Consider the following 27,644-nt stretch of genomic DNA (forward strand, 5'->3'; position numbering starts at 1 on the left):
AATGTTACCATTGGGTGAAGACAGAGGTGTGAGCCACTCATGGAGGTGCTCTCTTCTCTCTCTCTATTGTGGCAATGGCCGACAACCTCAATAAGAAGCCCAGAAAGGGCATACTGAAAAATTCGTCGAGTTTTGAAGGAAACGAGAGACAAAGAGAGTAAGTGATAATTGTTTGAGGAAGTAGAGTTGTTTAATAGTATGGTGTGAGGAGGGAGGTCATGTGAGTGACAGGTAAGAGTAATGTCCTCACACTTGTCTCTCGCTTGACTATGTTTAGGTTATTATTGAAATGTCCAAGGCAGAATTATAATTTAGTTAGCCTCCACTTAGTGCCACCAAATCCAAAATGCCTAATACAGGAACGTGTACAAAAATTTTTGCATGGGAGTACATAAATGAGACAGGGCCTATAGGTAGGAAAGGGGGGGCGGGTTCAAGGTAAAGGCAGTGAAGCAACACTAAATTATATTAGCTATATTAAGATTAGTTACACATAGGTTATTCTACCATGGAAAATTACATGAGAATTATTGCAGTTATCTTGAATAAGATAACCGAAGGAACAGCAGGTGTATGCCAGGTCAAGGCTAAAGTTAACTAGCTGGCGAGCCAACATGAAGGAAGTTACTTTATTTGGACAAGTCATACATTATACGGAATTAATTACTGTACAGTTAAGATATTTGTATTTCAACTCGAGTAAATGTAATTGATATATTGATACAAACTATGATATTTTATGACGACTTAACCTAGGGTATCCCAAAATTTTAAATCTACCAGTGTCTTCGTTTTGTCTGTCTTGTCCAAACAAATGTATATAAATCTTAATGTTGGTGAGTGCCTTTGAATCCAAGGAGTTGGGCCTCTTCTCTCCTTGGATCAAATTTAATTGCCTCCCATTCCCCCAGGTAATAATAATAGTGTCCAGAATATCTTGCTGCTAATTTTGTCAAGGCTGGGAACCAAAGCAACCATAGTACTTAGAGGGAGAGAGCACAACTTTGTAGTACCCACAGTCGGTGGCCAGGCTTCAAATACCTTTTATTGTACAGCAATAAAGGAATGGAACAGACTGCATGCACATGTCAAAGCCAGTCATAGCATGAACCAGTTCAAGAAGAGCACCAAAAGGTACCTAATGAATGTAGCAACAGAGAGGGAGGAGAATGATTTTTTATTTTATTAATAACAAACGTGTAAATGTCAGTAACTCTATTTACCTTATTCCTATTATATATCCTTTTTAATATAATAAGATATCTCTTACATTGTATAATAATAAGGTATTAAAAGGCCCCAGTGGAAATAACTCACTCTGACTTTTTTGGGTTATCCTAGGTACTTTACACATATGCTGCTATGTATGATAATCTATGTAACTATTTGTGTATACCTGAATAAACTTATTTAATAATAATAATAATAATTAATAATAATAATATCTTTATGCATGGTATGTAAGCCTAGCTGTCATCAGTGACATACTACTACATAGAAAGCCACTTGTTATGCTGAGCATTTCAGCCAGGATGCGACCCACACCAGTCGACTAACACCCAGGTACCCATTTTAAACTGAAGGGTGAACAGGGACAGGGACAGCAGGTGTCTTATGGAAACACGTCCCTAATGTTTTACAGCCATACCAGAGGAGATTCGAACCCCAGACCTCAGTGTTTGAGCTGAGTGCGCTAGCGATTGAGCTACGGGACACCTTAAGACCCTTACAAATTTAGTTCTTCCCCACAAATGTAATACAGTGGAACCTCAAAAATCGAATGTATCACATATCGAACATTTCGAAAATAGGACCATTTTTTCGGACAAACTGTGTCCCTATGATCGAACGCGCCTCTATTTTCGGATCGCCGGGTATGGGACCTGTCTGCCGCCCACTCTGTCCGCGTCCCCGCACAGGCGCCGTGAGCAGTCTAGCTTTGTTTATGCTTGAATGAACACTAACCTGCGCTCTCATTCACGCATTTTACGATTATTTCGTGTTTAGTGCTTGTGGGACTGAAATAAGCTGCCATGGGCCCAAAGAAACTTGCTAGTGGTACCCCTGTGGTAAAGAAAGTGAGAAACACCATAGATGTGAAGAAGGAAATAATACAGAAGTATGAGAGTGGTGTGAGACTTGTTGAGCTTGCCAGGACGTATGGGAAAAACAATTCGACCATCGGTTCTATCCTGTCAAAGAACAAATCAAGGAAGCTGATGTTGCGAAAGGTGTTAATGTAGGGAGTGGATGAGGTGCCTTCTTCAAAGATTAAGGAGATTTGTGCCAAGTGGAATGATGTCCAAATGTTTGTGCAGAAGTACCACCCTGAGCAAGCTGAAACAAGCCATCTTTGCAACAAGTTCAGTGACAGAACCATGTCCCATTTTAAGGAATTGTTACAGAGGCACCAGAAACAGAGGACTGTGGACAGTTATTTTGTGAGACAGGGGTCCAGTGACTCTCAAGCTGGTCCTAGTGGCAATAAAAGACAGAGAAGGGAAGTAACCCCAGAGAGGGCTTTACCTGAAGTCCTCATGGAGGGGGATTCTCCTTCCAAACACTAACCCCAACTCCCTCTCTCCTCCTCCTATAGTACTATTTGTTGTATGTAAAACTGTAATTAATCTCTCTAAAATGTATTTTTTGTGTGAATATTTTTGGGTTTCTAGAACGAATTAATTGTATTTCCATTATTTCTTATGGGAAATATTGCTTTGAATTTCAGACTTTTCGAATTTAGAACTAGCTCCTGGAACGGATTAAGTTCGATTTTTGAGGTTCCACTGTAATATAAATCTTGCATAATTTTTACAAGTTATCTTCCTATGTATTTCATAGTTATCTCAGTCACTGTCAGATCACTGGTCAGTCAGTAATTTTGGGTATTTTTCTTTTGATGAGTGAAGAATTTTACCATATATGATTTTAGTAGAATTAGTGGCAAGCAGCAACTTGATTTAACACAATATAATCTAAAATAGACAAATTATATAGAGTAAATTGTTATAATTTATGAAATCACTGAACCACACTCCTGGATAACTTGCTTATGTCAGTATCTGGGAGATTCAGTAACTTCACTGGATAACTTAGACTAAATATATGTGACATATAAATTTACCTGGAGTATCCCAACATTTATAAAATTGGTTACATAATATATATATCTGTCTACAGATATATATATTATGCATTTTTAACTTGGAGGGTTAGGCACTCAGGATAACCCTGTAAAGGCAGTGTATCATTGGGAACTGTCTTATACCCATTGGGGGTTCTTTAATTTTGTCCCCCAGATTGCGACCCACAGCAGTTGACTAACACCCAGGCACCTACTTGCTGCTAGGTGAACAGGGGCAACAAGTGTAAAGAAACACATACAGCATTTCCACCTATGGTGGGGATCAAACCACAGATACTCAGTATGTAAGCTGAGGACTTTATCAAATGAGCCACAGGACACCCCAAATTTAAAAATCGACCAGTTATTTTTCCATAGATAGTCCCTTGTGTAAATTGCATAAAAGACTAAGAAGACGACTTTTGCCCAGCTACTGTAATACATATCCCAAACATATAACTTTGTTCATAAAAAAATATGTAATGTAGCTTACATACAGACAGGCCCCACCTAACAGCATTTCACAAATACAGTGGTTTTCAATTATGCCCATTCTTCATTTCTTCAGACTTCCTACAATAAATATATTCACTACTCACTGTAAGGATGAAAATATTATAAGGTAAGTAATATGTGTACTATATATATACATGTATATATTTTTTACACAGCTGTATTGCTCACTTAAGAAATAAGATTTCATTGAGATTTTTAACCCTGGAGGGTTAGCCACCCAGGATAACCCAAGAAAGTCAGTGCATCATCAAGGACTAACTTATTTCCATTGGGGTCCTCAGTCTTGTCCCCCAGGATGCGACCCACACCAGTCGACTAACACCCAGGTACCTATTTGCTCCTAGGTGAACAGGACAACAGGTGTAAGGAAATGTGTCAAAATGTTTCCCCCCGCCAGGAATCGAACCCAGGCCCTCTGTGTGCGAAGCGGGAGCTTTAGCCACCAGACCACTGAGCTTTTGTGTGCATTTGAAAGTGAAACGAGGTTATGATTGACTTCATAGCTATTTTTCACTTTAGAGTGATTTTCACTTTACAGCAGTAGCCCAGAACCTAACCTGCTGTATAAGTGGAGCCCTCCTGTAATACTGTAATAATAATTTGTGAATTGTTATTTTTTAGTGTCTGTTCTTTAATGAAATTCAGAAGCGTTTGCACACCAAACCATAAATGTAACAACAGCGATGAAATGCTAAAGTTTATATTCAAGAGTGACAGTTTACCTGGAGAGAGTTCTGGGGGTCAACGCCCCTACGGCCCTGTCTGTGACCAGGCCTCATGGTGGATCAGGGCCTGATCAACCAGGCTGTTACTGCTGGCTGCACACAATCCAATGTACAAACCACAGCCCAGCTGATCATCTGGAACATAAGCTCTGGAAAACAAACATGCTTTCAACTGAGACTTGAAAATTATGAACTAATTTCTAACTCTTAACAGGCACTGGAAGCCTCTTGAACATTCTAGGAGCTACATAAGAAAAGGTACTTTCTGCAAGCGATTTCTCCCCCAACAACACGAGATTCATTCACTCTTAAAGAGGGTTGGCAGCAATTTGCAGAAACATTCCTGTGTCCAATGTAGAAAGTACAGGCATATCAGCAAGATGCTTGGGTTCATTAAACCTAACATCTTTAAATGTTAATAAATTCACTATCCATTAATAAATTCAGCTCTTACCTTGATAAGGAGCCAATGCAGCTCATTCAAGTAGGAATCCCAATGAGGAGTGAAAATATCAGTCTAGCTGCTTGATTCAGAACAGACTGAAGTAAGTTTATATAGGCACATAGTGTAAATTACCTGGGATAACCCCAAAAAAAGTCAAAGTGACTTCCAATGGGATCCTTGAGAGAAAGGAAACATGCCCAAGTAGTTAGGCAAACCCACAGACAAGCAAATATAATAATAATAATTTAATATCAGATTGGAGGGAGAGAGTATGGAGGAGGTGAATGTATTCAGATATTTAGGAGTGGACATGTCAGCAGATGGGTCTATGAAGAATGAGGTGAATCATAGAATTGATTAGGGGAAAAGGGTGAGAGTATAGTTATACCAACACTTATATGGGTGTGAAGCATGGGTGGTGAATGTTGCAACGAGGAGAAGGCTGGAGGCAGTGGAGATGTCATGTCTGAGGGCAGTGTGGTGTGAATATAATGCAGACAATTCGTAGTTTGGAAATTAGGAGGAGGTGCATGATTACCAAAACTCTTATCCAGAGGGCTGAGGAAGGGTTGCTGAGGTGGTTCGGACATGTAGAGAGAATGGAACAAAACAGAATTACTTCGAGAGTATAAATCTGTAGTGGAGGGAAGGCGGAGTAGGGGTCGGCCTAGGAAAGGTTGGAGGGAGGGGGTAAAGGAGGTTTTGTGTGCGAGGGGATTGAACTGCCAGCAAGCATGCGTGAGCGTATTTGATAGGCATAAATGGAGACAAATGGTTTTTAATACTTGACAATCTTTAGGAGTGTGAGCAAAGTAACATTTATGAAGGGATTCAGGGATACCGGCAGGCGAGACTGGAGTCCTGGAGATGGGAAGTACAGTGCCTGCATTCTGAAGGAGGGGTGTTAATGTTGCAGTTTTATAACTGTAGTGTAAAACACCCCTCTGGCAAGACAGTGATAGTGAATGATGATGAAAGTTTTTCTTTTTCGGGCCACCCTGCCTTGGTGGAAATCGGCCGATGTGTTAATAATAAAAAAAAATACATCTATTTCAACATGTACATGTACAAGATATACAGGCCTAGCTGACATCAATGACACTTTTTATGAAGAGCATTTCGGGCAAATTAGGTCAGTTTTGTCCTAGGATGTGACCCACACCAGTTGACTAATACCCAGGTTTCCATTTTACTGATGGGGAACATAGACAACTTGTGTAAGAAAACATGCCCAGTGTTTCTACCCTCGCCGGGAATCGAACCTGGACCCTTGCCGTGTGAAGCGAGAGCTTTAGCCACCAGGCCATGGGGCACCTTGTAAAAATCATTTTGAAAGAAGCAAATACGTACATGGATAAAAACCAACATACTCTGCTTTTCAAGGTATTTTCTGACTGCATACAGAATATGAATATGAAAATTGCATGATTTAACAGTCTGGTTATTGTCCAACAAATGATAGTTAAGAATCCAGGTAGACACCTAGATCCCACTGGCTGCAAACTGACAGTGCCTTAACACATTTGATCTATATAGGCTAAACTTACTCCGATGTATCAGCCATGTATCAGGCGCTGATCCACCAGGAGGCCTGGTCACAGACCGGGCCGCGGGGGCGTTGACCCCCGAAACTCTCTCCAGGTAAACTCCAGGTAATTAGCAACTTAGGCTGCACAGTGAAGGCATAGTCAAAACATTTCAGTTGAAATAATGACACCAATTTAACCCTTTGACTGTCGCAATCCCCAATCCTGAGGTGTCTCCTGGTGTCGCAAAATTTAAAAAAAAAAAAAAAAATTATGAAATGATAGAGAATCTTTTCCCGATTGTAATGACGCCAAAACACGAAATTTGATGGAAAACTGACGGAATTACGCTTGCGAAGTTAGCGACCTCGGCGATATTTACAAATTGGCGATTTCGCTCACTTTGAGCCCTATTTTCGGCTAATTCCATTGTTCCAGTCGACCAAACTCATAGCTGCTTCTTTAGAACTCCATTTTTTCTATCGATTGAGTACAAGAAACTGCTCATTTACCGATTTCAACTACCCAATAACATGGTCAGAAATTTGCAATTTGGCCAATTTCACGAAAATTAAAAAATATGATAATTTCAAAATAAGGTCCAGAATGAACAATGCAGACATTCCTGGCTCTAAAATAACATTTTCTTTGTTCATCAGTCACGTCTCCAGGCCCCTCTGATATTACTCTTGCTTTCTATTTTGAATTTTTAGTCAAACAAAAAATAGAAGATTTACTGTTATGCAGACTACTACAATACTGTAATAATTGTATAAATAACATCAACCCATTCATGACTGCATATTAGAATGGCTAGTTGGACATTTATTGGACAATGGCATCATTTGTTTACTTTTGAACATCGGCAAAAATCCAACTCCATTTCCAGGTACTTTTTATAGTAAAATCAATCAAAATCACATCTCTTTCTATAATATGTTTTCCATTCTATCAAATGAGACCAAGAAAACAAGAATACAACCATAAATACTATACGAAAATAGACCACAAAGTCGGCATTTTAATTAAAAAAAAAGGGTCTGAGTTTTTTTTTCTCATGCACTGCGTGCTCCAGGATTTTTTTTATATGGTGCACACTGACCACACAGACCCATTCTCTCACATGTGGGCCTACCAGCTTTCTCCTGCTTGATTTGAAGCCGCTAGAATTTGAGTATATATACGTCAAACACTGTACCTCTTAAGACGTATATATATATGACCGCGACAGTCAAAGGGTTAATAAGTGAATTAGCAAACTGGCCAATCCAAGACACCAAAATATTTAATCTGAACTTCCCTTAGATTTTCTCCTGACAATCTTACCCCTATTTAATTTCAATTACAGTATATTTGCCATCCAAGTCTGAATATACAGTGTACAGCAAAAGATAACCAAAGCAGATTTTTTCATCTTCCACATTTAAAACCCATGAATAGACCTGTGTATCATCAGCATAAAAGCAATAATGAATCCCATGGGCATCCAGCAGTAAGGTTAAGCCACTAACATAAACAGCAAACATTACTGGTCCAAGATCAGAGGTCTGAGGAATGCTATAGAGCAGGGGTCGCCAGTGTTGTTCTGCCTAAGGGCCAGGGCCTATGTGAGAGGATAGTGGCCACATCTATTGCCATAGTTAATAATTAAAGGTAATAATAATACATACTAAACTTTGACATATATTTATATATTTAATTAAGAAAAGTTATGTCTACTGAATATATTAGTATTCTAAATGTTTCTTTTTTTTATTTGTTTTTGGCATTTCCTTGTTTTTAATTTTTTAACACATACGTAGGCTTACATATGGGCTTGTAACACCTCTGATACAAAAAAAAAAAGTCGCTACCCACCACAGCTGATCATAGTTTTGCCAAGTTTCACTGTCTGCACTTGTTCTTGAATTCAAGATGATGGAAGTCCTCAAAAAAAAAAAAAAGTCTGTGGGCCAAGTTGATGTAATACAGTGGACCCCCGGTTAACGATATTTTTTCACTCCATAAGTATGTTCAGGTGCCAGTACTGACCAAATTTATTCCCATAAGGAATATTGTGAAGTAGATTAGTCCATTTCAGACTCCCAAACATACACGTACAAACGCACTTACATAAATACACTTACATAATTGGTCACATTCGGAGGTAATCGTTATGCGGGGGTCCACTGTATTTCTCTTTGGGACTGCAGGCTGGAGCATTTTGCATCATGGGCCAAATCTGGCCCATGGGTCATAGGTTGCCGATACCTGCTGTAAAGCAAAGGAGATAGCTCAGATCAAGAATCATTGACTACTACTAGATATGATTCAGCAGAAACAACAATGCAGTATCCCTAAGGCCACAGTTGAAAAGATCACTCGTCATTAATCCATGATCATTGGTATCAAATGCATCAGAGGGGGCCAACAAAATTAGTAGCTAGCAGTTATTCATTTTCAAAAAAGTGTGTTTATCACCAAATCATTTTAAACTTGACACAAAGAAGTCTCCCTTAAATGAAATAGCAGACACACACTGAATACCTACAGGGTGAAACATTTCTCCACTCCAAAAAAAAAAAAAAAAAGAAATGCTTGATCAAAAATAGCACATTCAATCAATTTGGGAAGGAACATAAGATTAGAAATATGATAATAGTTAGACATGTTTTCTGAATCAAGGACAGGCTTTTTGAGGAGTGGGCAAACTGAAGTCTCCCCTTCATTGACTGTGGAAAAACATCCACTTTAAAAACACTGATTGATCAGTGCAGTTACAAAAGGAACATCGTTCATATGCGGCAAGATCCTTGAAACATTTTTAGTGGCTAATGCACAATGTCTTATTAGAACCTGTCATTCCAGAACCCCCTCCTTGCCAGCAGGAGCAAACTGAAAAAAAGTAATCTGACACATTACTAGCCAGAAAAGTCACTGAGAAAACACTTGCTTAAGTTGAATCAAAGTTCAAATGAATATTCTCTGTGGAACATGTAATAATTTCACTTTTGCACATAGATAACAATGTACAAAAGTAAAAATATATTTTGATATCGATTATCAATTTAATTACTGTTACAAATAAAATGTTGGACACAAATTTCATGTACAACTTATACACATTGCTCATTGCTGCCTTGTGGTACTGCATTTGATTAGTACAGATGTTGGAAAAAGTCATGACTCCCATTTTGCAGCTAACCTTGTAAAAAAAAAAGAGACTTGCTGGGGAGCTTTATCAATCCGATTAAAATGTCATGTGTCTTATTTACATACTTGTAGGTATCTTGATAAAGTACCAACTTTTATGCAGCTTCCCCTGAAAGTCACTATTGGCTTTGAGTTTGAACAACCTTTTACAGAAGTATGATTGGTTTTGATACCTCGCTGTATATGGTGGATATAAATGATAAATAGCTCCTTTTTTATATATAATATGCTGCCTTGATTATCTTGTATAGTTGGTGGTTAGGTAATTTATTGAATTGCTGAATTGTACACTTTTTCTCGGTGGCATTTGATAAATGTAGTAAGGATTTTTGTATATATAGTGATGCAGCATTTATTACTTCACATGATGCAGTAAATGAAAATAGTTTTTAAATTGCTAATTGCTTTAATTTTAATTTGCATAGGAAAGGGACAAAATGGGACGAGATGAATATTCTAGCCACCCTGCATCCCAAAGACAAAGACTATGGACACATGAAGATAGAGGAGCCTAAAACACCATTTGCGCATTATGTGGATGGTGACTCAGGAGATGAACATGATGGTATTGATGCTGATCTTTTGGCCCAAAAGTAAGTATTTCATGCATTTTCACTATTTCAGCAAAGGGTAAGAGTTTTAAATAAAACAGATTTTTTTTAAGCAAGCATAGATTGTCATACAATGTGACAAAAAAGCCAGTTGACAAATCAGAACAATCTTAGCCTGAAATCTTTATTTTTAGATCTTTTCAAAAGGCTCATGAACCAGAGTGCAATGCTCCAAATGATTTGCCAGTTCATTTGTGCAGCTATTAATAAATGGGCAAGTCATCTGCCAGCTGCTGCTTCTGTTATGTTATCAACATAGTAATATTTGGAGAGTGGAGATGTAGGTGCACTGTTTCTCTGCTAATTCTGACTTTGCTTTGGCCAAAGCTTGTGGTGGTGCTGTCTTTTCCACTAAACACTGTCAGCCTGAATGTTTGAAGTGATGATGTGCACTGAAAATGAGATGATAGCACAGTATGTTGGTTATGGTATTTTATTAGAAAAACCTCTTGTCCACTAGTGACTTCATCAATTCATACTTTTGTGACATCATAGTAATTTGAAAACATATGTGCAAAAATGCATTCATTTAGGTAACTCAGTGGTAGGCGAGGAAAGCTTTTAAATCAGTGCCCTTGTGCACTCCACTAGTATTAACTAAAGATAGGAGTTTCATGTAGTATGCAGTCTTGGCTATACTTGATTCAAGAAATCGTAATGACACGATTGCAAATAAACCATACCCCCGGCCGGGATTGAACCCGCGGTCATAGTCTCAAAACTCCAGCCCGTCGCGTTAGCCACTAGACCAGCTAGCCACAATAAGATTCATCCAACTAGGTATATTTCTACACCATAGGAAAGTTAGCACAGGCACCTCTGTGACCACAAATGCAAGTTTTTACAGACGAATCTCCAGCTAGCGTGGCCGTGATGAACTCTAGCTCAAGTCCCTTCACTGCCGTCAACATGACTCAAGAAATCGTAATGACACGATTACAAATAAACCATACCCCCGCCATGCCCGCGACGGGCTGGAGTTTTGAGACTATGACCGCGGGTTCAATCCCGGCCGGGGGTATGGTTTATTTGCAATCGTGTCATTACGATTTCTTGAGTCATGTTGACGGCAGTGAAGGGACTTGAGCTAGAGTTCGTCACGGCCACGCTAGCTGGAGATTCGTCTGTAAAAACTTGCATTTGTGGTCACAGAGGTGCCTGTGCTAACTTTCCTATGGTGTAGAAATATACCTAGTTGGATGAATCTTATTGTGGCTAGCTGGTCTAGTGGCTAACGCGACGGGCTGGAGTTTTGAGACTCTATGACCGCGGGTTCAATCCCGGCCGGGGGTATGGTTTTTTTGGCTATACGTACTTGGTGTCTCGCTGAAGGGTCTTCTGCTGGCATCTTTTACCATGCACTCTCTTAAACCTCCCTTTCTTGCTCCTTCCCTCTAGTTACATGAATGTACTAATAGTAGCTGGCTCATTGTATTCCAGGATACAGTTGGGAGGCAATGAGCTTCCCAAAGCATTAATTGTACCAGAAGTTGAAGAAGAGAGCGAGGATGAAGACATCTCGCCTGAGGAGAGAGGTAAACTTTTGTGTATAAAAAGGAAAAAACAGGTTTCTTGCTTTCTCTGTACATAAGTGTAGCAGTAGTACACTGATTGCCTCATTTGACTTCATAAATACTGTCTGCTGCTATATTTATTACTTTGACATTTGTATTTCATATTTATATATTAACCTTTTAACTGTGTCCAATGTACTGTCATGCAAGTGATGACTATCCGACATAATAATTACTAATACGCACAATTTTTTGTGCCTTCAAATATGCCACCTGCCAGTACAATGGAACCTCAGCTTGCGAGTGCCCCAACATAGGAGTTTTTCGAGATACAAGCAGTCGCTCGGTCAGTTTTTTGCTCTGAGTTACAAGCCAAAATCCAAGGTATGAGTGAGCTTCCCCCTCAACCCTCACACCTGGCTTGTGTTCATCTATGATTTCATGTTTTAATTCCATGAACATCATCCATTTTTTCTTCTCAGCACTGTCCTTTGCACTTACTTTCTTAGGACCCGTGGTTAGAAAAAAAAATCTGGCAAAATAACTGCACAAAATGCAAGCAAAACACAAGAGAAATGCTTCCACAGTGAGGTAAACAGTTCCCTTCGCCAGTTGGCGGCATTCTGAATCTCCTCATTATTATTGTTATTGTTATTATTATTAATTTAGGGAACTAGAGCACAGATTCAGTTCCCTATCTCAAGAGCCTCTCAATGCTGCCAACTGTGCAGTGCACTGTTTATATTGCCATGGAAGCATTTCTCTCATGTTTTGCTTGCATTTTGTGTAGTTGCCAAATTTCTTTTTTCTAACCATGGGTCTTAAGAAAGTAAGTGCAAAAGACAGTGCTGAGAAAAAAAAGAGGATGATGTCCATGGAATTATAGCATAAAATCATAGATAAACATGAGCGAGGTGTGAGGTGTACGGGTTGTTTGCGAGGCAGTAAGAGTGTAGTACGTACTTCTGCTATGCTGGTACTGCCTTGCATTAAGAGTGTAGCAATTAAGTTCAGCGATAAAGTGTAGTATTAAGAGTGTAGCAAGTAGCCTATCTTCCACCCTCCACCTCCACCAGCATATGTACACTTTATAAAACCAGTGTATTCCTTTACTTTCTCTATTATGTTTTATGCAATATTTCTTATTTATAAATACATTGTTTCAGTTTTTTCCTTATGAAACTAGTGATCTAATGCAGTTAGCCTCAAAAGCACTGTTTTCAGAAGGGGAAGATATTGTCAGTGTGGCAGTGGCAATGGCCACCACCACTCATCACATAGTGACATATTTTATTCATTCTAGTTTCTTGATAATGTGAGTAGTCATGAAAGCGCTTGGAATTTCTCTATTCTTTCAGAGTGGTTGTTTTGCACATTCTAGAGTAAATATATCATGTTTCTATGTTATTTATATTGGAAATATAAACACAAATGCAGTATAATGTGATCCTTTATTGACTACGTTTCGCCCACACAGTGGGCTTTTTCAAGTCACAAACAGAACTACCTGGGGTGGAAGGAACGCGAGTATTTATAGTCCGGTTCAGAATGCTGAGGTCAGGTGAAGAATGCTGCATCTGATGATGTACCGAGTGGGGTTATAGAGTCTAAAAACTTGGGTAGCTTGGAAAGGAGATTGGATAAGTTTGTGAGCAGACCTTCTACAGTGTTCTTATGTGGGATAGCGATGAAGAAGTTTCTTGGCAAGTGGTTCAGCTATGTTATAGAAGCCACTATTCTGGTTGAAGTTGTCGGATATAGAAATAAGTGATGATTCCAGGATTCTTCGGTATTGAGTGTTGTCTTCTGTGGCGATAAGTCTTGAGTTTCTGTAGTTTATCAAGTGGTTGTGTGAATTACGGTGTTGTACGCAGGCATTCCTTGTGTCGTCAGACCTGCTTGCGTATTGGTGTTCTGAAACACGTGTTTGGAGGTCCCTTGATGTTTCGCCCACGTATAACTTGTTGCAGTCATTACAAGGGATTATGTATACCCCTGCAGAGGATGGAGGCTTGTCCTGTCTACTACTGGTGATGTCCTTGATGGTCGTGGTTGTGGAGGTAGATACTTGGAATGATGTTTTGGCAAAGATGTTGGAAACATGTTTGGCAATGGAGTTGGTGGGACGGACTATGCATCTCTTCTCGGCAGTGTCTTCTCTGGGTGTGTTGAAGATGTTTAATGCCCGCCGTCTGCAGTCTCTGATGAAATGACGAGGATAGTGGAGTTTAGAAAATATTTGTTCAATTATAGTGCATTCTTCCTCAAGGAACTCGTTGCTGCAGATTCTGAGTGCACGCAGGAAGAAGCCTATAATTACACCACGTTTGGTTTTGGTGTCGTGGTGAGAGTAGAAGTGGAGAAGATCGTTTTGGTTGGTGGGTTTTCGATAGACTTTAAAAGCCGAACGTTTCTCCACCATTATTCCTTCGTCTGTCACCTGGCTCCGTTATGTTGACGACATTCTCCTCATAACTCCTAAACGCTTCAACGTTCAAACTCTCCAAGACAAGCTCAACCAGGTCGAGCCTTCAATCCAGTTCACACTTGAAGAAGAAGTCAACAACACTCTTCCTTTCCTTGATGTCCTGCTCTGCAAAGCTGACCACGAACTTCGTTTTAAAGTCTATCGAAAACCCACCAACCAAAACGATATTCTCCACTTCTACTCTCACCACGACACCAAAACCAAACGTGGTGTAATTATAGGCTTCTTCCTGCGTGCATTCAGAATCTGCAGCAACGAGTTCCTTGAGGAAGAATGCACTATAATTGAACAAATATTTTCTAAACTCCACTATCCTCGTCATTTCATCAGAGACTGCAGACGGCGGGCATTAAACATCTTCAACACACCCAGAGAAGACACTGCCGAGAAGAGATGCATAGTCCTTCCCACCAACTCCATTGCCAAACATGTTTCCAACATCTTTGCCAAAACATCATTCCAAGTATCTACCTCCACAACCATGACCATCAAGGACATCACCAGTAGTAGACAGGACAAGCCTCCATCCTCTGCAGGGGTATACATAATCCCTTGTAATGACTGCAACAAGTTATACGTGGGCGAAACATCAAGGGACCTCCAAACACGTGTTTCAGAACACCAATACGCAAGCAGGTCTGACGACACAAGGAATGCCTGCGTACAACACCGTAATTCACACAACCACTTGATAAACTACAGAAACTCAAGACTTATCGCCACAGAAGACAACACTCAATACCGAAGAATCCTGGAATCATCACTTATTTCTATATCCGACAACTTCAACCAGAATAGTGGCTTCTATAACATAGCTGAACCACTTGCCAAGAAACTTCTTCATCGCTATCCCACATAAGAACACTGTAGAAGGTCTGCTCACAAACTTATCCAATCTCCTTTCCAAGCTACCCAAGTTTTTAGACTCTATAACCCCACTCGGTACATCATCAGATGCAGCATTCTTCACCTGACCTCAGCATTCTGAACCGGACTATAAATACTCGCGTTCCTTCCACCCCAGGTAGTTCTGTTTGTGACTTGAAAAAGCCCACTGTGTGGGCGAAACGTAGTCAATAAAGGATCACATTATACTGCATTTGTGTTTATATTTCCATTGTGTCGGTATTTTATACCATTTATTTCCACCGTTATTTATATTGTTGATTATGTCATATTAGATCAATTGTGATAGATAAATAAGCCATAGTGTTGATATTAGCATTATATTGAAGTATTTTGTCCTGCCTTCCGAGAGCAGGAAGTCTCTGGAACGGATTAAAGGCATTTCAGTTAATTCAAATGAGGAAAATTGATTTGATATATGAGCAAATTGAGCTACAAGCTAGGTCACAGAACAGATTAAACTCATAAGTCGAGGTTCCACTGTATTTTTATCCTCAGCACAAATGTTTGGGTCTCGTACAATCTCTTCATGCCTTGGAAAAAAAAATCTGACCAGACTGGTCCACATATTGCATCATGCATAACACTGCCTAACTATCATAAGCAAACAATGAAACCAGGACCTGTTGTTCCACCAGCAGCTTCCCAACTAGCAAATAGTGTGGAACTGGCAGCAAAATGCCTTATTCATTCTAAATTCATAACAATTTCATAATACCAGTGGAATTCTTTCAAAAAATACATTAGGCAGATTGAATTAGGTGTAATCCAATATACACGTAGTCAGTGACTTATTTCCATGTTTTGAGTATTATATGATTTTCTTGTAAATGTGTTGTGGTCTTGAAGACACACAGGTGTTATGGACACAGAAATTACTTTATATATATATATATATATATATATATATATATATATATATATATATATATATATATATATATATATATATATATATATATATATATATATATATATAATATATATATATATATAATATATATATATATATATATATATATATATATATATATATATATATATATATATATATATAGAAGCATACACACATAAAGATATTTATGATTAACCTCATCCTTCATAAATCCACCCCACACACGTTCGACCCCCGATTTTGAAAAACATTCACTTTTCCATACTCCTCCCCCAATTTGAAAATTCCAATTTTTTTTTATCTAAATCATTTGACACCCTCATCACTCATTTCTTCTATGTTCATTTTCCAATTTTCTCCCTTTTTACACACATTCCCAAACTCATCCACTAACTTTTAATTTTTCTTTAGAATTTCCCATAAGAAAGTATCATCAGAAAAGTAATTTGGTTTCCCTTTTTTAAATTTTGTTTCCCCCAAAATTTTTAATCCCCCCCCTTCCCAAACACCCTAGCATTTATTTCCCTTTTACAACCCCTTTCTATAAATATATTAAACAACCATGGTGACATTACACATCCCTGTCTAAGACCCACAACCGGGAAGTGGGTCTCCCCCTTTCTACACAATCTCAACCTGAGCCTCACTATCCTCAAAAAAACCTTTTTTTACAGCATTTAATAACTTACCCCCTATTCCATATATTTCAAAATCTCCCAAATTTGTTTTCCTCTACCCAAACTTATCATATGCCTTTTTAAACCAAAATGCAAAAAAACTTTCCTATCTTTTTTCCCAAATACTGTTCACATATTTTTTTTCAATGTAAAAAATTGACCACACACCCCCAAAATCCATTTAAAAAAAAAACCCCCCTTGCTCACCCCAACCTTACATTCTGTTTTTACCTCAAATTTTTTCAATTATAAACCCTACTGAAACCCCCTTTTCCCTGGTATACCGTGTTTTCCTCTAAATTTTTACATTTCCCCTTTTGTCCTCTTTCCTTTATATAAAAGGGTTTTATACATGCCCCTGCCAACCCTGGGCCCCTTTTCCCCTTTTTTCATACATTTATAAACAAAAGTACCAACCAACTAACACCCAAACCCCTGCTTTTAACATTTCTGTCATGATCCCATCAATTCCGTTTCTTTTTAATTTTCCCTCTTTTTTTTAACGTAATGCCTCACGTACCTCCCCCACACTTACATTCTGCTCTTCTTCACTCCTAAAAGATGGTATACCTCCCTGACCAGTGCATGAAATTACTGCCTCTGTTTCTTCCTTAACATTTAAAAGTTCCTCAAAATATTCTCGCCATCTACCCAATACCTCCATCTCCCCATCTACTAACTCCCCTACTCTGTTTTTAACTGACAAATCCATATTTTCCCTAGGCTTTCTTAACTTGTTTAACTCGCTCCAAAATTTTTTCTTATTTTCATTAAAATTTCTTGACAGTGCCTCTCCCACTCTATCATCTGCTCTCCTTTTGCACTCTCTCACCACTCTCTTTACCTTTCTTTTACTCTCCATATACTCTGCTCTTCTTATAACACTTCTGCTTTGTAAAAACCTCTCATAAGCTACCTTTTTCTCTTTTATCACACCCTTTACTTCATCATTCCACCAATCACTCCTCTTTCCTCCTGCCCCCACCCTCCTATAACCACAAACTTCTGCCCCACATTCTAATACTGCATTTTTAAAACTATTCCAACCCTCTTTAACCCCCCCCCCACTACTCATCTTTGCACTAGCCCACCTTTCTGCCAATAGTCGCTTATATCTCACCCGAACTTCCTCCTCCCTTAGTTTATACACTTTCACCTCCCTCTTACTTGTTGTTGCCACCTTCCTCTTTTCCCATCTACCTCTTACTCTAACTGTAGCTACAACTAAATAATGATCCGATATATCAGTTGCCCCTCTATAAACATGTACATCCTGGAGCCTACCCATCAACCTTTTATCCACCAATACATAATCTAATAAACTACTTTCATTACGTGCTACATCATACCTTGTATATTTATTTATCCTCTTTTTCATAAAATATGTATTACTTATTACCAAATTTCTTTCTACACATAGCTCAATTAAAGGCTCCCCATTTACATTTACCCCTGGCACCCCAAATTTACCTTCTACTCCTTCCATAACATTTTTACCCACTTTAGCATTGAAATCATCTCTCTCTATCTCTCTCTCTCTCTTTATATCTTCTCTCTCTCTCTCTCTCTCTCTCTCTCTCTCTCTCTCTCTCTCTCTCTCTCTCTATCTCTCTCTCTCTCTATCTCTCTCTATCTCTCTCTATCTCTCTCTCTCTCTCTCTCTCTCTATCTCTCTCTATCTCTCTCTCTCTCTCTCTCTCTCTCTCTCTCTCTATCTCTCTCTATCTCTCTCTATATATATATATATATAGTAGTAGGTTGGTAGACAGCAACCACCCAGGGAAGTACTACCGTCCTGCCAGATGACTGTGAAACAAAAACCTGTAACTGTTTTGCATGATGGTAGGATTGCTGGTTTCTTTTTCTGTCTCATAAACACGCTAGATAACAGGGATATCTTGCTACTCCTACTTACACTTTGGTCACACTTCACAGACACGCACATGCATATATATATACATACATCTAGGTTTTTCTCCTTTTTCTAAATAGCTCTTGTTCTTCTTTATTTCTTCTATTGTCCATGGGGAAGTGGAAAAGAATCTTTCCTCCGTAAGCCATGCGTGTCGTATGAGGCGACTAAAATGCCGGGAGCAATGGGCTAGTAACCCCTTCTCCTGTAGACATTTACTAAAAAAGAGAAGAAGAAAAACTTTATAAAACTGGGATGCTTAAATGTGCGTGGATGTAGTGCGGATGACAAGAAACAGATGATTGCTGATGTTATGAATGAAAAGAAGTTGGATGTCCTGGCCCTAAGCGAAACAAAGCTGAAGGGGGTAGGAGAGTTTCAGTGGGGGGAAATAAATGGGATTAAATCTGGAGTATCTGAGAGAGTTAGAGCAAAGGAAGGGGTAGCAGTAATGTTAAATGATCAGTTATGGAAGGAGAAAAGAGAATATGAATGTGTAAATTCAAGAATTATGTGGATTAAAGTAAAGGTTGGATGCGAGAAGTGGGTCATAATAAGCGTGTATGCACCTGGAGAAGAGAGGAATGCAGAGGAGAGAGAGAGATTTTGGGAGATGTTAAGTGAATGTATAGGAGCCTTTGAACCAAGTGAGAGAGTAATTGTGGTAGGGGACCTGAATGCTAAAGTAGGAGAAACTTTTAGAGAGGGTGTGGTAGGTAAGTTTGGGGTGCCAGGTGTAAATGATAATGGGAGCCCTTTGATTGAACTTTGTATAGAAAGGGGTTTAGTTATAGGTAATACATATTTTAAGAAAAAGAGGATAAATAAGTATACAAGATATGATGTAGGGCGAAATGACAGTAGTTTGTTGGATTATGTATTGGTAGATAAAAGACTGTTGAGTAGACTTCAGGATGTACATGTTTATAGAGGGGCCACAGATATATCAGATCACTTTCTAGTTGTAGCTACACTGAGAGTAAAAGGTAGATGGGATACAAGGAGAATAGAAGCATCAGGGAAGAGAGAGGTGAAGGTTTATAAACTAAAAGAGGAGGCAGTTAGGGTAAGATATAAACAGCTATTGGAGGATAGATGGGCTAATGAGAGCATAGGCAATGGGGTCGAAGAGGTATGGGGTAGGTTTAAAAATGTAGTGTTAGAGTGTTCAGCAGAAGTTTGTGGTTACAGGAAAGTGGGTGCAGGAGGGAAGAGGAGCGATTGGTGGAATGATGATGTAAAGAGAGTAGTAAGGGAGAAAAAAGTTAGCATATGAGAAGTTTTTACAAAGTAGAAGTGATGCAAGGAGGGAAGAGTATATGGAGAAAAAGAGAGAGGTTAAGAGAGTGGTGAAGCAATGTAAAAAGAGAGCAAATGAGAGAGTGGGTGAGATGTTATCAACAAATTTTGTTGAAAATAAGAAAAAGTTTTGGAGTGAGATTAACAAGTTAAGAAAGCCTAGAGAACAAATGGATTTGTCAGTTAAAAATAGGAGAGGAGAGTTATTAAATGGAGAGTTAGAGGTATTGGGAAGATGGAGGGAATATTTTGAGGAATTGTTAAATGTTGATGAAGATAGGGAAGCTGTGATTTCGTGTATAGGGCAAGGAGGAATAACATCTTGTAGGAGTGAGGAAGAGCCAGTTGTGAGTGTGGGGGAAGTTCGTGAGGCAGTAGGTAAAATGAAAGGGGGTAAGGCAGCCGGGATTGATGGGATAAAGATAGAAATGTTAAAAGCAGGTGGGGATATAGTTTTGGAGTGGTTGGTGCAATTATTTAATAAATGTATGGAAGAGGGTAAGGTACCTAGGGATTGGCAGAGAGCATGCATAGTTCCTTTGTATAAAGGCAAAGGGGATAAAAGAGAGTGCAAAAATTATAGGGGGATAAGTCTGTTGAGTATACCTGGTAAAGTGTATGGTAGAGTTATAATTGAAAGAATTAAGAGTAAGACGGAGAATAGGATAGCAGATGAACAAGGAGGCTTTAGGAAAGGTAGGGGGTGTGTGGACCAGGTGTTTACAGTGAAACATATAAGTGAACAGTATTTAGATAAGGCTAAAGAGGTCTTTGTGGCATTTATGGATTTGGAAAAGGCGTATGACAGGGTGGATAGGGGGGCAATGTGGCAGATGTTGCAGGTGTATGGTGTAGGAGGTAGGTTACTGAAAGCAGTGAAGAGTTTTTACGAGGATAGTGAGGCTCAAGTTAGAGTATGTAGGAAAGAGGGAAATTTTTTCCCAGTAAAAGTAGGCCTTAGACAAGGATGTGTGATGTCACCGTGGTTGTTTAATATATTTATAGATGGGGTTGTAAGAGAAGTAAATGCGAGGGTCTTGGCAAGAGGCGTGGAGTTAAAAGATAAAGAATCACACACAAAGTGGGAGTTGTCACAGCTGCTCTTTGCTGATGACACTGTGCTCTTGGGAGATTCTGAAGAGAAGTTGCAGAGATTGGTGGATGAATTTGGTAGGGTGTGCAAAAGAAGAAAATTAAAGGTGAATACAGGAAAGAGTAAGGTTATGAGGATAACAAAAAGATTAGGTGATGAAAGATTGGATATCAGATTGGAGGGAGAGAGTATGGAGGAGGTGAACGTATTCAGATATTTGGGAGTGGACGTGTCAGCGGATGGGTCTATGAAAGATGAGGTGAATCATAGAATTGATGAGGGAAAAAGAGTGAGTGGTGCACTTAGGAGTCTGTGGAGACAAAGAACTTTGTCCTTGGAGGCAAAGAGGGGAATGTATGAGAGTATAGTTTTACCAACGCTCTTATATGGGTGTGAAGCGTGGGTGATGAATGTTGCAGCGAGGAGAAGGCTGGAGGCAGTGGAGATGTCATGTCTCAGGGCAATGTGTGGTGTGAATATAATGCAGAGAATTCGTAGTTTGGAAGTTAGGAGGAGGTGCGGGATTACCAAAACTGTTGTCCAGAGGGCTGAGGAAGGGTTGTTGAGGTGGTTCGGACATGTAGAGAGAATGGAGCGAAACAGAATGACTTCAAGAGTGTATCAGTCTGTAGTGGAAGGAAGGCGGGGTAGGGGTCGGCCTAGGAAAGGTTGGAGGGAGGGGGTAAAGGAGGTTTTGTGTGCGAGGGGCTTGGACTTCCAGCAGGCATGCGTGAGCGTGTTTGATAGGAGTGAATGGAGACAAATGGTTTTTAATACTTGACGTGCTGTTGGAGTGTGAGCAAAGTAACATTTATGAAGGGATTCAGGGAAACCGGCAGGCCGGACTTGAGTCCTGGAGATGGGAAGTACAGTGCCTGCACTCTGAAGGAGGGGTGTTAATGTTGCAGTTTAAAAGCTGTAGTGTAAAGCACCCTTCTGGCAAGACAGTGATGGAGTGAATGATGGTGAAAGTTTTTCTTTTTCGGGCCACCCTGCCTTGGTGGGAATCGGCCAGTGTGATAATAAAATAAAATATATATATATATATAATTTTTTTCTTCAACAAGTCGGCCGTCTCCCACCGAGGCAGGGTGACCCAAAAAAGAAAGAAAATCCCCAAAAAGAAAATACTTTCATCATCATTCAACACTTTCACCACACACATTATCACTGCTTTTGCAGAGGTGCTCAGAATACAACAGTTTAGAAGCATATACGTATAAAGATACACAACATATCCCTCCAAACTGCCAATATCCCAAACCCCTCCTTTAAAGTGCAGGCATTGTACTTCCCATTTCCAGGACTCAAGTCCGACTATATGAAAATAACCGGTTTCCCTGAATCCCTTCACTAAATATTACCCTGCTCACACTCCAACAGATCGTCAGGTCCCAAGTATCATTCGTCTCCATTCACTCCTATCTAACACGCTCATGCATGCTTGCTGGAAGTCCAAGCCCCACGCCCACAAAACCTCCTTTACCCCCTCTTTCCAACCCCTTTCGAGGACGACCCCTACCCCTCTTTCCTTCCCCTATAGATTTATATGCTTTCCATGTCATTCTACTTTGATCCATTCTCTCTAAATGACCAAACCACCTCAACAACCCCTCTTCTGCCCTGACTAATGCTTTTATTAACTCCACACCTCCTAATTTTCACACTCCGAATTTTCTGCATAATATTTACACCACACATTGCCCTTAGACGGGACATCTCCACTGCCTCCAACCGTCTCCTCGCTGCTGCATTTACCACCCAAGCTTCACATCCATATAAGAGTGTTGGTACTACTATACTTTCATACATTCCCTTCTTTGCCTCCATAGATAACATTTTTTGACTCCACATATACCTCAACGCACCACTCACCTTTTTTCCCTCATCAATTCTGTGATTAATCTCATCCTTCATAAATCCATCCGCCGACACGTCAGCTCCCAAGTATCTGAAAACATTCACTTCTTCCATACTCCTCCTCCCCAATTTGATATCCAATTTTTCTTTATCTAAATCATTTGATACCCTCATCACCTTACTCTTTTCTATGTTCACTTTCAACTTTCTACCTTTACACACATTCTCAAACTCATCCACTAACCTTTGCAATTTTTCTTTAGAATCTCCCATAAGCACAGTATCATCAGCAAAAAGTAACTGTGTCAATTCCCATTTTGAATTTGATTCCCCATAATTTAATCCCATCCCTCTCCCGAACACCCTAGCATTTACTTCTTTTACAACCCCATCTATAAATATATTAAACAACCATGGTGACATTACACATCCCTGTCTAAGACCTACTTTTACCGGGAAGTATTCTCCCTCTCTTCTACACACCCTAACCTGAGCCTCACTATCCTCATAAAAACTCTTTACAGCATTTAATAACTTACCACCTATTCCATATACTTGCAACATCTGCCACATTGCTCCTCTATCCACTCTATCATATGCCTTTTCTAAATCCATAAATGCAATAAAAACTTCCCTACCTCTATCTAAATACTGTTCACATATATGCTTCAATGTAAACACTTGATCTACACATCCCCTACCCACTCTGAAGCCTCCTTGCTCATCCGCAATTCTACATTCTGTCTTGCCTCTAATTCTTTCAATTATAACCCTACCGTATACTTTTCCTGGTATACTCAGTAAACTTATTCCTCTATAATTTTTACAATCTCTTTTGTCCCCCTTCCCTTTATATAAAGGGACTATACATGCTCTCCGCCAATCCCTAGGTACCTTCCCCTCTTTCATACATTTATTAAACAAAAGTACCAACCACTCCAACACTATATCCCCCCCCTGCTTTTAACATTTCTGTCATGATCCCATAAGTTCCAGCTGCTTTACCCCCTTTCATTCTACGTAATGCCTCACGTACCTCCACCACACTTACATTCTTCACTCCTTCACTCCTAAAAGATGGTATACCTCCCTGGCCAGTGCATGAAATTACCGCCTCCCTTTCTTCCTGAACATTTAAAAGTTCCTGAAAATATTGTCGCCATCTACCTAATACCTCCCTCTCCCCATCTACTAACTCCCCTACTCTGTTTTTAACTGACAAGTCCATATTTTCCCTAGGCTTTCTTAACTTAACTCTTTCATCTGCTCTCCTTTTGCACTCTCTCACCACTCTCTTCACCTTTCTTTTACTCTCCATATACTCTGCTCTTCTTATAACACTTCTGCTTTGTAAAAACCTCTCGTAAGCTACCTTTTTCTCTTTTATCACACCCTTTACTTCATCATTCCACCAATCACTCCTCTTTCCTCCTGCCCCCACCCTCCTATAACCACAAACTTCTGCCCCACATTCTAATACTGCATTTTTAAAACTATTCCAACCCTCTTCAACCCCCCCACTACTCATCTTTGCACTAGCCCACCTTTCTGCCAATAGTCGCTTATATCTCACCCGAACTTCCTCCTCCCTTAGTTTATACACTTTCACCTCCCTCTTACTTGTTGCCACCTTCCTCTTTTCCCATCTACCTCTTACTCTAACTGTAGCTACAACTAAATAATGATCCGATATATCAGTTACCCCTCTATAAACATGTACATCCTGGAGCCTACCCATCAACCTTTTATCCACCAATACATAATCTAACAAACTACTTTCATTATGTGCTACATCATACCTTGTATATTTATTTATCCTCTTTTTCATAAAATATGTATTACTTATTACCAAATTTCTTTCTACACACAGCTCAATTAAAGGCTCCCCATTTACATTTACCCCTGGCACCCCAAATTTACCTACTACTCCCTCCATAACATTTTTACCCACTTTAGCATTGAAATCCCCAACCACCATTACTCTCACATTTGATTCAAAACTCCCCACGCATTCACTCAACATTTCCCAAAATATCTCTCTCTCCTCTACACTTCTCTCTTCTCCAGGTGCATACACACTTATTATAACCCACTTTTCACATCCAATCTTTATTTTAGTCCACATAATCCTTGAATTAATACATTTATAGTCCCTCTTTTACTGCCATAGCTTATCCTTCAACATTATTGCTACTCCTTCTGTAGCTCTAACTCTATTTGAAACCCCTGATCTAATCCCATTTATTCCTCTCCATTGAAACTCTCCCACCCCCTTCAGCTTTGTTTCACTTAAAGCCAGGACATCCAGTTTCTTCTCATTCATAACATCCACAATCATCTCTTTCTTATCATTTGCACAACATCCACGCACATTCAGACTTCCCATATATATATATTGGGACCCTGATATTATATTCTATAGGGAGTTTATTATTTCAGATCACTTTTTATATGGTATTTTTATATATGCTTCTAAACTGTTGTATCTGGGCACCTCTGCAAAAAGTGATTATGTATGAGTGAGGTGAAAGTGTTGAATGACGATGAAAGTATTTTCATTTTGCGGATTTTCTTTCTTTTTGGGTCACCCTGCCTAGGTGGTAGACAGCCGACTTGAAAAAAAAAAAAAATTCACTCGTACTTAAATAAGTAACATAATTAACCTAAGGTAACCTAATATAGTTGGACAATGACTTATTTTCATGTTTCTCCTTATAAAGGGAAATCAAATAGAATTGTTATACAGTATTTTGACCTATTGTAAAAGTGTTGTATTTTTTTCATCATGTACTTATTACATAATTTGTTTTTTTTATTCAGGGGTAGCTTTAACTATTGTGTGTGTGTGTGGTCCTCTTGCATTTTTAAACAAAGGATTCTATATGGTTGTGGATTACAGTTCTTACAGGCACAGGTACTTACACGCTTAGTGTTATGCTATTTTTTTTTTAATCTAGTTCTTTCAGTAGCATATTGTCCATAAATATACAGGTGTACACACTTTTGGGAAGATAGTGAATAAATGATGAAAGTGTTTCTTCTTTTTGGATCACCCTACCTCAGTGGGAGACAGCTAGTATGGTACAAAAAAAATGTACACGTGACTCAGCCCTGAAATTAATAAATGCTGTTAGACTGGTGGTTTTCAGGATACTCTCACACTCCCTTGTTTATTTTCTCTACTTACCTTCCCACCCTTCTTTCCTTCCTTTTTCTACAACTGTTCTTTCACCTCCTTTTCCTCCTCTTCCATCTACCCCCTCCCACCCTCTATCCCTCCTCCCACCAAGATCTCTCCTTTCCTCTCCAACCTCTAAATATGGTGCTGCCAACCAAAAACGATTACCATGAGACTACACCTGCCCTCTTGTTCCCCACTATATTGTAATTATATTATAATTTAGTTTTACTTTGCCACGATTTCAGAACTTACACTCGAATTGTTATTTCCAGAGAAGAGAAAAATTTTTGAAATGAAAAGGAAACAACATTACAATGAGTTTTATGCTGTAAAGCTTGCACGAAAGTTAATGCAAAATGATGATGAGGATGATGAGGAGGAGGACGAAGAATTAAAAGATGCGGACGAGACGGAGAGTAAAGAAGTGAAGGACAATACAATGGAAGAGATGGACGAGGATCGAAATAAAATTTTGGCAAGTCGAGGGGAAGACATGGCTGTAGGTGAAGAGGAAGTATCGGGGGACTGAGGGTCTGCAGATATGGACAGTTTGAGTGGAAGGCAAAAACACTCCAGTTGTAGCCCTTGCTAACATGTTGGACTTCTATTGCTGTAGTTACTATTCCTATATACCCTTCTCACACTTGACCTCATACCTTCAAAATAGATAATGACAAGTCATCAATCATTTTTTATTTATTTTAAACCATTACACAATTCATTGCAATAACAGTTACAGGAGTTTTCCCTGATACTGGAACATTGAATCACAATTACAGATTAAATTTATCACTTGTGTAGGTGGTGTTAGAGGCAAAAAAAAAAAAAGGTAATGTGTTATCATGTTTCAAAGGATAAAGCTTCATATCAGAAGCCCATTCTTTTAACTGTTTTAGTAAATGTGATACTTGACAGCTATATAGGAAAGAAGCTTATTAGCAAAGTCTTGACACATTATCTGAGTACAATTTTTATATCTGTGTGAGGGTAAATTATTGTAACTAATTTCATCAGCAAAAATTTGTTACTGTAATGGTGAGAACCATATAATTGGGAATAGATAGTACAGTACATGAAAACATCATCATGAAGATCTTGGAGACAAGGTTTCTTGTAATATCTCAAGTAATCAGAAAGCTATCAAACTGACCTCTCAGTGGTTATAATCAGAAAGTGGTTGATTACTGAGAACTTGGTCATAAAAGAACTTACAAAGCAATCCCATAATTCAAAACAGCCATGACTGCATTGGAATTACTAAATGTTTATCTTAAATCTGAGGCAGTCGGTTTTAATTTGTAAAATGTATTGTCATTTATTTTAACAAGTCTGATGATACAGTTAAAGGCTTTTTGAGTTTAAGCTTAAGAATTATTTCTTCTTTAGGTAGGATAGGCAAAAGTGATGGAATTGGAACCAGATGATTAAAGTATTTCAGCCTGGCCTGGCGATAGGCCAGGCTCCGGAAGTAGAAAAACTCTCAGAACTCATCAAAGGTAAAGGTAACAGATAATGCAGTTGAGAAAGAATAAAAGATTCTAATGATGTGTGCCATGAGACTTTAATTAATGTGTTTCTTTGGCATATACTGTAATTTAGTTTGGATTTATTAAAAATAGAGCATATTCTTTGTCCAAACAAAAGCTAATAGTGTGGAATCAAAATGAAGTGATTTTTCAT

At 39.0% G+C, this 27,644-nt stretch overlaps 1 protein-coding gene across 1 annotated transcript; it reads left to right on the forward strand.

The window, feature by feature from the left end:
• On the forward strand, positions 1 to 26,649 carry LOC128691280 (protein phosphatase inhibitor 2-like). The gene is made up of 4 exons (XM_053780111.2): positions 1 to 157; positions 9,954 to 10,121; positions 11,580 to 11,674; positions 26,237 to 26,649. The coding sequence occupies exons 1-4, from the start codon at positions 75 to 77 to the stop codon at positions 26,491 to 26,493; spliced, it is 603 nt and encodes a 200-aa protein (XP_053636086.2). The 5' UTR covers positions 1 to 74; the 3' UTR covers positions 26,494 to 26,649.
• The last annotated feature ends 995 nt before the right edge of the window (positions 26,650 to 27,644 follow it).

This window comes from Cherax quadricarinatus, chromosome 36 (assembly GCF_038502225.1).
Source record: "Cherax quadricarinatus isolate ZL_2023a chromosome 36, ASM3850222v1, whole genome shotgun sequence".
Lineage (NCBI taxonomy): Eukaryota > Metazoa > Arthropoda > Malacostraca > Decapoda > Parastacidae > Cherax > Cherax quadricarinatus.

Excerpts from the sequence above, each read along its gene's own strand:
- LOC128691280 (XM_053780111.2), top strand. The coding sequence starts at position 75 with ATGGCCGACAACCTCAATAAGAAGCCCAGAAAGGGCATACTGAAAAAT. Across the intron at positions 158-9,953 it reads GGAAACGAGAGACAAAGAGA|GAAAGGGACAAAATGGGACG; the intron begins GTAAGTGATAAT and ends TAATTTGCATAG. Across the intron at positions 10,122-11,579 it reads GCTGATCTTTTGGCCCAAAA|GATACAGTTGGGAGGCAATG; the intron begins GTAAGTATTTCA and ends ATTGTATTCCAG.